At 35.6% G+C, this 13,428-nt stretch overlaps 1 protein-coding gene across 3 annotated transcripts; it reads right to left on the reverse strand.

Annotated features, from left to right (window-relative positions):
• Positions 1 to 3,665: 3,665 nt before the first annotated feature.
• Positions 3,666 to 13,407, reverse strand: LOC128246940 (chromodomain-helicase-DNA-binding protein Mi-2 homolog). Of its 3 annotated transcripts, XM_052965503.1 has the most exons (12): positions 13,290 to 13,407; positions 12,838 to 12,956; positions 12,182 to 12,244; positions 10,971 to 11,185; positions 9,735 to 9,796; positions 9,235 to 9,367; positions 8,686 to 8,881; positions 7,820 to 8,011; positions 7,180 to 7,245; positions 6,467 to 6,677; positions 5,676 to 5,715; positions 3,666 to 4,682 (listed from the first exon to the last, which is right to left on the reverse strand). In XM_052965503.1, exons 1-10 carry the CDS (start codon positions 13,295 to 13,297, stop codon positions 6,508 to 6,510), a joined length of 1,224 nt encoding a protein of 407 aa, XP_052821463.1. In that variant the 5' UTR covers positions 13,298 to 13,407; the 3' UTR covers positions 3,666 to 4,682; positions 5,676 to 5,715; positions 6,467 to 6,507. The 3 variants fall into 3 exon arrangements, with proteins under 3 accessions (XP_052821463.1, XP_052821465.1, XP_052821464.1); XM_052965505.1 differs by lacking the exon at positions 6,467 to 6,677; XM_052965504.1 differs by lacking the exons at positions 5,676 to 5,715; positions 6,467 to 6,677.
• Positions 13,408 to 13,428: the final 21 nt, after the last annotated feature.

The raw sequence follows: 13,428 nt of genomic DNA on the forward strand, positions 1-13,428 counted from the left end.
GTAATGACCTCCCTTGTTGAGGACTGTCGTTTGTAGCGCATTATGGAAACCTTGTCTGGTGGCAATATTTTGAACGCGAGTTAATTATTTCTCGCTTCAAATGTCACCTGAAAACAGTTTTCACGCACCTTTCAAGAAATAATGCTTCACTCTTCTTAGAACTATTTAAAGACCGATCAGACCATTCACATACTCTGAGTCACTGCGCGAATATCCATGACAACCACGAATTATTGCACATCCGTACGCAATTATTTTCACTAAGCACAAAAGAGTTCCGGCAAAAAAATAGATTTTTACTTATTTTTGTTTAACTGAGGTGGGAGAAAAGCATCTACCATAGCCGCTCGTGTAAGAAAGGTTCATCCCGACCATCGCGCAGGGTGTTTTGCGGAAACTCGGTAAACCTCGTTTCCGCAAAACACCTAACGCTCGGGTCGGAATGAACATATCTTACACTCTCGGCCATGGAAGATACTTATAATCTTACACTCTTGGCCATGGAAGACTTATAATCTTACACTCTTGGCCATGGAAGATACTTATAACCTCACATGTAGAAAATCATTTAGTACTCTGTACCTCATATGTAGACATACATAGAGTATCCTTTATTTCGCTCGAAGACCAACATTTAGTAACCTTTATCTCTCATGTACACAAGGATTTACCACACTTATATGCCAACAATTAAAAACCTTCATCTCACGTGTAGACACACCTTCACCCTACATTTTGACAAACATTAAGTACCTTTACCTCACACGAAGACCAGCATTTGATACCCTTTACCTCACACGTAGACACACGTTTAGTAACCTTTACCTCACACGTAGACACACATTTAGTACCCTTTACCTCACACGTAGACACACATTTAGTACCCTTTACCTCATACGTAGCCACACATTTAGTAACCTTAACCTCACACGTAGACACACAATTAGTAACCTTTACCTCACTTGTAGACACACATTTAGTAACCTTAACCTCACATGTAGACACACAATTAGTAACCTTTACCTCACTTGTAGACACACACACACAATGAGTAACCTTTACCTTATATGTAGACACACAATTAGTAACCCTAACCTCACTTGTAGACACACACATTCAGTTACCTTTACCTCACATATATACACACATTTAGTAACCTTAACCTCTCTTGAAGACACACAATTAGTAACCTTTACCTCATTTGTAGACACATATTTAGTACCCTTTACCTCACACGTAGACAAACGTATAGTAAACTTAACCTCTCTTGAAGACACACAATTAGTAACCTTTACCTCATTTGTAGACACATGTTTAGTACCCTTTACCTCACACGTAGACAAACGTATAGTAACCTTAACCTCACATGTAGACACACATTTAGTAACCTTTACCTCACATGTAGACACACATTTAGTAACCTTTACCTCACTTGTAGACACACAATTAGTAACCTTTACCTCACGTGTAAACACACATTTAGCAACCTTAACCTCACTTGTAGACACACATTTAGCAACCTTTAACTCACTTTTAGACACACACATTCAGTAACCTTTACCTCAATTGTATACACACATTTAGTAACCTTAACCTGTTGTATACACACATTATTAAGTAACCATTACCTCACACGCAGACAAACATTTAGTATTCTTTACCTCACATTATGATAAATGTTCAGTAACCATTACTCGAATCAAGACAAACGTTTAGGTGCAGGCCATCATTTAGTACCCTTTGCCTCACATGAAGGCCAATTTATAGTAGTACCAATTACCTCACATGAAGGCCAATTTATAGTAGTACCCATTACCTCACATGAAGGCCAGTTTATAGTAGTACCCATTACCTCACATGAAGGCCAATTTATAGTAGTACCAATTACCTCACATGAAGGCCAATTTATAGTAGTACCCATTACCTCACATGAAGGCCAGTTTATAGTAGTACCCATTACCTCACATGAAGGCCAGTTTATAGTAGTACCCATTACCTCACATGAAGGCCAGTTTATAGTAGTACCCATTACCTCACATGAAGGCCAATTTATAGTAGTACCAATTACCTCACATGAAGGCCAATTTATAATAGTACCCATTACCTCACATGAAGGCCAGTTTATAGTAGTACCCATTACCTCACATGAAGGCCAGTTTATAGTAGTACCCATTACCTCACATGAAGGCCAGTTTATAATAGTACCCATTACCTCACATGAAGGCCGATTTATAATAGTACCCATTACCTCACATGAAGGCCAGTTTATAGTAGTACCCATTACCTCACATGAAGGCCGATTTATAGTAGTACCCATTACCTCACATGAAGGCCAGTTTATAGTAGTACCCATTACCTCACATGAAGGCCAGTTTATAGTAGTACCCATTACCTCACATGAAGGCCAGTTTATAGTAGTACCCATTACCTCACATGAAGGCCAGTTTATAGTAGTACCCATTACCTCACATGAAGGCCAATTTATAGTAGTACCCATTACCTCACATGAAGGCCAATTTATAGTAGTACCCATTACCTCACATGAAGGCCAGTTTATAATAGTACCCATTACCTCACATGAAGGCCAGTTTATAGTAGTACCCATTACCTCACATGAAGGCCAGTTTATAGTAGTACTCATTACCTCACATGAAGGCCAGTTTATAGTAGTACTCATTACCTCACATGAAGGCCGATTTATAATAGTACCCATTACCTCACATGAAGGCCGATTTATAATAGTACCCATTACCTCACATGAAGGCCAGTTTATAGTAGTACCCATTACCTCACATGAAGGCCAATTTATAGTAGTACCCATTACCTCACATGAAGGCCAATTTATAGTAGTACCCATTACCTCACATGAAGGCCAGTTTATAGTAGTACCCATTACCTCACATGAAGGCCAGTTTATAGTAGTACCCATTACCTCACATGAAGGCCAGTTTATAGTAGTACCCATTACCTCACATGAAGGCCAGTTTATAGTAGTACCCATTACCTCACATGAAGGCCAGTTTATAGTAGTACCCATTACCTCACATGAAGGCCAGTTTATAGTAGTACCCATTACCTCACATGAAGGCCAATTTATAGTAGTACCCATTACCTCACATGAAGGCCAATTTATAGTAGTACCCATTACCTCACATGAAGGCCAGTTTATAGTAGTACCCATTACCTCACATGAAGGCCGATTTATAGTAGTACCCATTACCTCACATGAAGGCCGATTTATAGTAGTACCCATTACATCACATGAAGGCCAGTTTATAGTAGTACCCATTACCTCATAACATGGCCAACACTGTCTGGTATCATCAATACAAGTAACCAGCATCATTCTTAGAGTAACCAGCATCATTCTTATCCGGTATGTTGCATGCGGTTTTATTTTAATAACCGTTTTTGAAAGATGACCCCAATTGTTGTGGAACCTTGTGGCCTTGACCTTGGTTAGTTGATTCGTTGTAGCGATGCTGGCCCCCATCTTTCTCAATTTGGGATATTTTAAATTTCACTCCTCTTATTCTTGTTCCACAGCCACAATTTCTGAAAAATGTAGCCAATGGGTGCAGGCAGCCACCACGTATCTATATTAATTATCTACAACATTAAGTGGTGTGTTCAAGAAATTAGTTTAAACTGAACGGAGCAACGTCCCATTTTCACTAGTTTATTATTACAAAACAACAAAAACGTTGCCAAAAAGATCAACGGATTCAATAATCATGCATATATAATGATGTCAATGAAAAACAAACAAGCGCTTGAAATTGTTATAGTTAATGAAATAACATTCATTTTACCTTTAAGGTATTGTGAATAGACCTTAATTTAACAGTAACATAATATAAAACCATGATTTTGTTCCTGGAACACATGCAATTTGAACAATATGCTGGAATAGTGAACATTATGTTTTTCGATGGCTGATATAAATACATGTTGATTTGATGAAAGAAATTTAATGATGAGCAATTTATAAACGATTTCACCACTAAGGGCGATTATTAACCAATGGAAAGACATTTCTACAATGCAATATGGAACAAATGATACTTATTATGATTATTTTGGTACAGCAATAACGTACATGACTTAAACCACACTTCCTATCACAACAATGACACGTTCATTTTTAAAAACAAAAAGCCAACTCATCCAAATAATATTACTTGCATGCCTACAATTATTCTCTTTATTCTCTTGTTTATAAAATAATAAAATTTTCACAATCACAGTGGAAGAAAATCTTTTAACTTATATTAAATAATAATATTATTATTTGTAGGTCAGCGTTTATGTTTATAAGTATATAAAGTGAATTACTTATTATCAAAATTGAAGCTATATATCTATATTTCAACATAAAACCAACAATGTTCCATAAGAAGTGGCTCAGCTGTCATAGCAACCGTTGTAACATAAGTGTGGGTATGAAAATATGTTTTGTCTCATTCTCAAAAGACTTGGACTTATAGCATTATTGGTCCAGGGACAGTATTCATCCTAGATTGGTCCAACATTTTAATGTTCTAGAGACAACATTCTTGTAAGTCTATTTTCCATACACATCATTCCCAGCACAGCTATAGTTATAGTCTATAGAGTTATTTCTTTTCCCTGGCTCTACTCTATACAAATTGCCTCCTTCGTGCATCCTCCAATAGTGGGATCTGAAGAGTGTAAATAACAGTTCAGTTAAGAATTTATTCCATATCAAAATCATTACTTGTACTATTGTGGCGGACAAAAATGAAACAATTGTCCAATACAGTATTTATCTATCAGTAAAAAATCAAACAACTGTCCAATACAGTATTTATCTATCAGAATTCTATCAAGTACTCGAATTGTGTACCTGGCACACACAACTTGACCTGGCTGTATGATAATTAAGTCTTAATTAAAATAGAACATAATGCGTTCCATAAACATTTATGAAGAAATAAGTCATTTTAAATGACATGTGCTGGACAAAAATGAAATTAAAACTGGCAACATCTAAAGAGTCAAAATATGCTAAATAATTGGCACCTTTCATAAGCTATTTGTATCAAAATCTTTTTTGCAAAGCATTATACAGCATGTGTGAAAATTGTATGTTATGTCTCTAGACAATGTCTAACACAAGCAATCTATTGGCAAATAAATTATGCTCAGCTGGATATCTAAAACTACTACTTGGGAAAGGTACAATAAAATAAAAACTAGCATGTTAGGTTAGTTAATTAGATGTTTTACAGCCAAGACACTTAAGTGTATCGGTCTGAAAAATCATTTATGTCTGAGGAATATCATTCTACCCGAGGTCAAAGTTGTGGGATGTAGTTGAACTATGTAAAGGAACGAGGCCCATTTACAATGTACATGTTTTCAAAGAAACAACTAGCATATCTTATAAATTATTTAGGGCAAATACCAATTTGTGCAAGCAGTCAACAATTAACAGGCATGTGGAATGTAGTTGCCAATTCTAGACTTCATCAATATGTCTAGTTCATATACTATCAAGTTAAACGTCTACAAAATGCTTAATAAAGGTTAAATCAATAAAGGTGACGCTAAATCAATGTTTCAATAGAAAGAAGAAGCAAGAAGCTAGTCTACAAAGCAAGCAAGGTTATACAGAGAGGTCACACATACACAGAAGCGGGTAACATACATACCTATACTCCATAAGCCTTAAACTTCTTTATTGACCACTCACTAAAAAGTACAAGTTTCATGATACACCATCAATATTTGAGAAATTCTTGCAACTAAACAGACCAGGGGAAAAATGTCCATCATGGCACTTTAAACAGTTACCAGTACACTTCCATTCCTTTCTACTAAATAAATCTTACTAAAAAATTAAGAAATCTCAAATTTCAAGTGTTTACAGACAATAAATTCTCTATTGCATTGAGTTTACCATTGGAAGCAGGTTTTATTTTTTTATTCTTTCGAGTATATCTTCACCCAAAAAGGAAGGAAAAATGAATCTGTGCAGTATTAAAAACAGTAACGCTGGAGTTTGTGGCCTGACTGATAAAAAAAATGCATTCTTGAAAAGCATCCATTACACCAAACATCCTGGAAAATGTAGTCTAGACACATGCAACACCATATTGCTTAGCAACAGAAACCTACACCCTACAAAGTAACTTCCTGTCAGAGCACAAAAGCAGCTGCCCTACAGTACCACTGCACATCAAAAACAACCTCGAGCACCAAAAGCATCTAAACAGGGTCATTGCCAAATATAATGATAAAAGCGGCAAAGGAGAATAAAATGATAATGAAAATATCCGGCTACTTGAATAAAATCTCCACAAGAATATGCATAGCAGTGAGAACACCAGCTACTATATAATTCAAAACATGCAGGTAAGAATACCACAAAAGCGCCGTAGAACTTTCTGTTCAAAACTAAAGATAGTGTAACACCGCTGTTATTTTGCTGTAGAACAAGTACCCAAAAAGGTGACAGTGGTATTGCGGGCGCTGTTCAACGATTCAATGATGCGTTGACATGGGTGGAAGCCCATGGAGGTCAAGCCCAAGGGAGCGGGCAACTTCTGAGCTCCAGAAAGCGGGTACATCACCCCCTGGCCCAGAGATTGGCCCATATAGTCCATGGGGTGGGGCCAAATTGGGTGCAATTTGGAAGCCAGTTTCCAGCGAAACTACCAGAGAAGAGAAATGTTATGCTGATACTGATATTGCTAAAGTTTCTGTTGCTATTATTTTCAAGATGAAGGGAGAAATGGGAAATGCATACATATAATTCTTAGAGATATGTTTATATTTTCCAAACACCAGATTTGAATTTACGATGAAAGTCATTTGAAACATATGCTCAAAGTTAATAGTCGCATTTGAAGTTTAAATTATATAAGCAGCCAGTGGGAAGCAGTTCAATTAGATGGAGAACCAAGGGCAGAATAAGTCTCAAAGACTGAGAAATTTCATCGTAATAAATGCAATATATTTGGATCCTTTTTTCCCAGATTTTCATTACATCATGTGGGTAAAAATGAAGATGTTCGAAGTGACATTAGATAAAGAAGACAGAACATTTTCACCGCTACCCCTTGAATATTAATTTATTAATGGTTTTATACATCTCTGGCTGCTTACAGAAGAATCAAACAGTAGAATCAAATGAAAGAATTGTTAACTAATTACCTGGGGTGCCTGCTGCTGACCGGTGCCCAGCTACATTAGGAGTACCGGTACCTGACTTGCCTCCAGCTAAAATCAAACCACATTTTCTGTTGTTAATACGCTTCACAGGTACCAAACAATATCCGAAATATTGTCTGAAATATTTCTGTGATAATATAAAAATAAACTAAAAATACTAGAAACAAAGATACATGTAGCTGTTTTTTCTTAAAAATTATGTACCTACATGTATAATGTAAAAATTTTGAGGCATTAGTGGCTATGTTTACTCTGCCTAAACCCCTCATTGTCTGCTGAAAATTTTTGTGAAACATTTGAAGACCGCCAGTAATGGTATAAGCATTATGTGACAAACCTGATAAATTCAAACAGCCAAACACAACTAAAACAAGACATTTGAGTGTGCCACTATATGATTGACAGTCAACAACTGGCACAAATGTCAATGCCATGTTTTGTTTATGTTTTGAAACCCATTCAGAATGTTGAGTCTGGCTGATCAAGTTTGGGGTTAATAACATGACCCTTGTTTTCAGAGCACAACTGTGATATGAATGTGCTTTGTTTAAACGGTTTAGGAGTATGCTTCACCAAGTTCATTTCAAAAGGGTGGGAACGCATATGGTAAACAGTGACTAACCTGATGTGGAGGGGCTGGGTGCTGCTGGGGCGGCAGTGACAGGAGCCTGACCAGGGTTGACCAGTCTGCCCAGAATAGACCTCTCTGACATCTGTAGTCTCTGTGTTACAGGAGGGACCCTCGCCAGTGTGGCTGGTAACCGGCTAACATCTTGCTTCATGTCCGATAGCAACTCTTCTAGTTGATTCAGTACTGGAATTAAAAAATTATGATTTTTTTTAGATTCAGATCACAGTAAGATATGAAAATAGATGAGGCAGTTAATTGGATTTTGATATCCATGGGAGGGTAAATTACACTTTCAACATGATCAATTATCATCATCAAGTTGACTATTGCAAATACCTGTATACTAAAATATCCTAGACATGTTTTTTCCAGAAAATAATACACTGTGTACTTGTACAAATCATTTTGAAAATATCAATTAAAGAGATCAATTCACACAGTATTTCACAATCGGAACACCTCTGCAATTATATAAAAGTTATGACTTTGGAAATAATATGAGTCTTTAAAAATAGTCCAGCATGGCAGCACCCATATTGAAAATGTGATGTTTGTATTTTCAATCGTCAAAGGACATATTTAATGTTTTAGGGCGGAGAAGTAGTGACATTATACTGATCTGATATGGATCAAATTCAAGTTTCTCCAAATCATAATTAAGACATGAATCAAAATCATTCATTTCAGTAAATTGTTAACAGTATCGAATAGGTCTTCTTAGCGTAATGATAATTCAGTTAATCGCCGGTGCCTCATCACATTTTTGAATATTTTGAAGCCTATTGATGGGATCATCCCAAAGGTTGTCAGAGATGGCCGAGTTAATACAATTGAGTATTTCACTTATATTTTCCTACCTTTATGCAATACTGCATTTGCAGGCTTATTGCCAGCCAAGGACTCCTTGGACAGATGCTGATGAGATTCTGCAAGGCATTCCAGCTCGGCAAACCTCGTATTCAGAGCCATGGCAGGGTGAGTGGGGTCCTGTGTAAGGTTCAGGTAGGCAGCCCGTCTCAACTGCTCTTCTATGACCAGACCTTGTTCTAGGAGCTGTGGAGAGAGAATGCCTTTATACACACACGGCCATATTCTTACATTTAAGTTATTTCTTAACTTGAGTCAATACCTAAGATATTTGAAGCCATATTTAAAGAAATGTACAAGTGTTTGTAACATAAAAGTTTGAATATTCAATAAAATCAAGTATTTCAAATATCATAAGGTCATTAAACAATATAACAAGCGAGATACTTAACATAAGAAATTGACTTACCGGTAAGTTCAGGTATGACTTAAGATGTTTTATAAATACTGACAAAAGTCTAAATGCACTGTAATCATTTGTATAGGGTTAGATATGTGACTATAATCCTAAATGGATGCAAGTCATTGAAAAGTGTTACCTTGAATCTCCTTGCCAAAAATTTGTTCTTAATCTCGAGGAAGTTTCCTTTTCCCTGCTCTGAGAGGAAAGGCTCGTTGATAACATGGAAACGGGTGTCGTTCTGCATATCCTGCCAGCGACCATACCCGTGACTGAGAACCAGGGTTAAGGTAAATACATGCATCAACTTCATAGTTTTCAATAACAATTCCATGATTTAAATGCCAATAAGTCAAATTATACTCTCAAACAAATGAAGTTCAAGATAAAAAAGAACTTGATTTTGAAGTTAAAAAACAGAAAACCCATGTGTAGTTTCCAGATTATATTTCAGATTTATTAAAGTACCTACATATTAAAACTAATTGATCTGTTTAAAATATTCTCTGAAAAGAAATCATAATATTTCTTTTAATTAGATTTGATTATTGATACCATTTCGGTTCCTATTTTGCAATACTAGTATTGAATGTAAAAAGGAATGGACAGGAGATTTACAATTCAGCTATGAAAGGATACGTGACAAGTCCTGCCAGAAGCCAGTAGTCATGACGACGGTGCCAGACTTCATGTTCTCTGCCCTGGAAGAGAAGATTTATGCATTGCTTACAAGGAGATTTTTTATATTTTATAATGAGGTTGTTGTTTTATTATATAAACACTAGTGATGAAACGATTATCGAGAACAATCGATTAATCATCGCTGACAATGCTATGTCGGCGACAATCGATAGTAGTTAACCAAAATCGATGTCGCTAATGATACTTCCGGTAACTAAATATTGTTTTTTTTTGGTATAATTCGAGTAAATGACAATTTTTCTTTCCAGTAAATTCGTCGAGTTCAATTTAACAAGGGAGGTCACTCTTTTACACAAATGCGGTGAATGTAAACCACTTTGCTTAATAACTTACAAGCTCTCCCAATTTTTTTTTAATTGTTTATATATTTCTTAAAACCTTCTTCAATAACCTGTCTCTATGGTGTAGTGGGTCCAGTCTTACCTGTAAATACCTGGGATCCTTGCTCGATGCATTCCGTTTTTGAAACCTTTTTTGGTATCGCTTGTAATTTATTAATTTACTTTTTAGCGACAGTTATTTGAAATTAAGATATTCTAATGAAATTTGCAATATAGCAGGTTAGTGAATGTTAAGCTAGTTCACAAATATTTAATATGCTTTTACATGGATAAAATGCTAAGATAACTTACTTGATGTGGTGTGCGTCATTTTGCAATTGATGTGCAATTATTAAGTATGTGTTTTGTTGTTATGCTTTTTCATTAAGTTATCAAAGACAGAAAAAGGTAATGGAAATTTACTTACTGTTGCAAAAAGCATGACTATAGCATCACACGCACTGATTGCAGGTTTAACCATTAAAATGATCATGATGATACTATGTATAAAGAATGTATTCCTTACTGATGTAATGAACTTCCGATTATTATTCGATAGTAAATCGAAATGCTTAGTCCGATTCGATTCGATTATCGATAGCAAATGGAGTCCAATTTTCAAACACTAATAAACACTGTTTTTTTACTACATAGAATATTCCCCTCAGAAGTTTCCTTCACTGACCTAAGAGAATTACAACCCTAAATTACATGCAATTTAAACATGGCAGACTTTACGAGCATTTATTGAAACAATAATTGCTTTTATATCAAATAACATCCTTTTTATATCATTAACAATCTGTCACTAGTCAATCATTCAATATAAGATCATCTAATAGCTGTCACTCACCTTAACAAGAGCTCTCTGTTCATTCTGCCAGAGTGTATGAAGCTCGGTAAAACCTCCGTCGGCAATGTTGAACATAAACTTTTGATTTACTTCCTCTTTCTTCGTCCCGTCTTCAGCCTTGTCACTGTCTGGTTTACCAGATTCTGACTTAGTGTCCGACTTGGCATCACTGTCTGGATTCTCGGCCTTCACCTCTGGCTTTTCATCTTTTTCTTCTGAAATATTAAATAGGGTCAATAGGGTCCTCATTTGTAGTTTCAATGTAGTTTCTTCACCTGATCATTTAGACCATATGATGAAGGAACCTGCATGCTCACAAGATAAGGCCAAAAAAAAAATGATTTGGTTAGTGTAACATCTTACATCCTTTTTAAAAACAGGTAGGGTAGGCAGGCTTCTTTTTTTATAAGGCTTTATATAAAAATGTTATCGTTAAAATTGGGAAATGGTGTTAAAGTAATCTTCAGTATAAAGCTTAAAAGGTTTTAAACAACATTAAAACACACACAAAATCAACTGACTAGAAGAACAGTAGGGGCGGAACTAACCTCATAGTTAGGGTTGGGAAAACCAAAACCAAATGAATTTTTTTCTCGGCCTTACTAAAATAACCAATTCAGACATTCTTTGTCCAATTGCGTGCATATGTCATACAAAAGATACAATAAATAATAAAATGTAAAACTGAATTATTGCAAGCTTTCATTAACATTGTTAAGGCATGAAACAAATCAAAGATTAACATAAAAACTGTTTTGAACAATTTCCTAAGTAGCATATTGAATGGCATATTGTAGGAAAGTATCACTGTTAGCCTTTAATGTAACCCAGTGCCTTAAGAGCCTATATACACTCTAAATGGGCCCCCTAAAACTGGGCTGATTATTTGCCACACAGCTTTATGCAAGAAAAACCAGTAGATCATTTTTCTGCTTTAAGCCAATGTGGGTAGAATTTCATGCAGCAGTTATACAATAAAATCACCATTTGTTTCACAAGTGTGAGGTTTTGTGATAAAAGATTTGATAAGGCGAGTGTAAACATGTTCTCTTATTAGCAACTACACATAAGCTAGTGATAGACAACCAGCCACTGTCAGCATCCAGTCACTGGGCATCAGCATCCAACCACTGACTATAAAAATGCCCTTCGTCAAAGTAGCAATGTCAATTGCATCAATACAACAGCGAATCTGATGAATGTGTACCGACCTTTCACTTCATCTTTACTGGAATCATCCTTCTCTTCCTTCACCTCTTCTTTATTTTCTCCCTCTGCAAAAACAAACTCCATCTCGTTAGTTTCAAACTTTTTCCAAGAATTTACAATTTCCTGATTTTCAAGGATAATTAATCATACTGTTATCTGCATATCATAACATGGGATCTCTTCAGACAGAACACAAATAAGTGAGGTATTTTAGAGAACTATATGCCAACTTATTTTAACATTTTTCTCACAAAAACAAAGTGTTTATCATGTTTGCATATGAGAGTTCAGAGTATCTTTACAACCAGATAAGCCTCCATTACTAGAGCTGATGATGATGATATATCAACAAAAAAATGCAGAAAAAATAGTTTTTCAAACATTTTGGGACATATACCACTGAATAAAAATAAAAAAAATGTGAAAATTGCAAAATTCAGGTAATGGTATACATGCTTCCAATACACTGTGTTGCTAAAGAACTATGGGTGCTGGGTTGAGATATGTTTTTGCTTTCATTAAGTTGCAATTTTTAAAGACATTTCATTTGTTGAAATTTCCAAATGCTGCAACAATACCTGCATTGTAAAATGATTAAAAACCAATGCAACCAGGACTTATAAACAGACAAAAAACAGAATACAATTCTGATACTAACCAGCTGTTTTCTTGTCCTCAGTTGCCTCCTGTCTCCATGGGCTCCTGTTTAGTTGCCTCCCCTGATGGCTCTTCTTTTGTCTCCTTGGATTCTCCCTCCTTCTCTTCACTCTTCTCAGGCTGAAAGTATTAAAAAAATTAATATATTTCTATATTTTAGAATCGAGAACCAATTTATATTTATCATTCAACTATATGAATAGCCATGAAACATTGAATAACAGTAAAATATTACTTTTATGTTTAAGTTTTCATCATCAATTCAATATTCGTTTTTCATCATTAATTCAGTATTCGTTGTCAATACACTTTTTGTATTTATTCAACTTCTGAACTGGTTCCTTAGTCCAAATAAAGGGTTATCTTTCTGGTTTACATAAAATTATACAAGTGTAAGCTCTAACAGAATTGACTGTTATTTTATTCTTATTTTACTAGTATGGCAAGATATACCTTTTCATCAGTTTCCATCTTCTCTTCTTTACTCTCCTCTGCTTTCTCGTCTTGTTTTTTCTCAATCTGCTCTCTTTTTCCTTTCCAGCCTCTTGCACTGATTTCCCCTCTCCCTCACTTTTCCCGGTATCTCCCTCCC

This window comes from Mya arenaria, chromosome 9 (genome assembly GCF_026914265.1).
Source record: "Mya arenaria isolate MELC-2E11 chromosome 9, ASM2691426v1".
In the NCBI taxonomy this organism is placed as follows: domain Eukaryota; kingdom Metazoa; phylum Mollusca; class Bivalvia; order Myida; family Myidae; genus Mya; species Mya arenaria.

Coding starts and splice junctions, on each gene's coding strand:
- LOC128246940 (XM_052965503.1), bottom strand. Junction 9,797..10,970: donor AACAGAGAGCTCTTGTTAAG/GTGAGTGACAGC, acceptor CTTCTCTTCCAG/GGCAGAGAACATGAAGTCTG. Junction 8,012..8,685: donor AAATGCAGTATTGCATAAAG/GTAGGAAAATAT, acceptor TTTTAATTCCAG/TACTGAATCAACTAGAAGAG.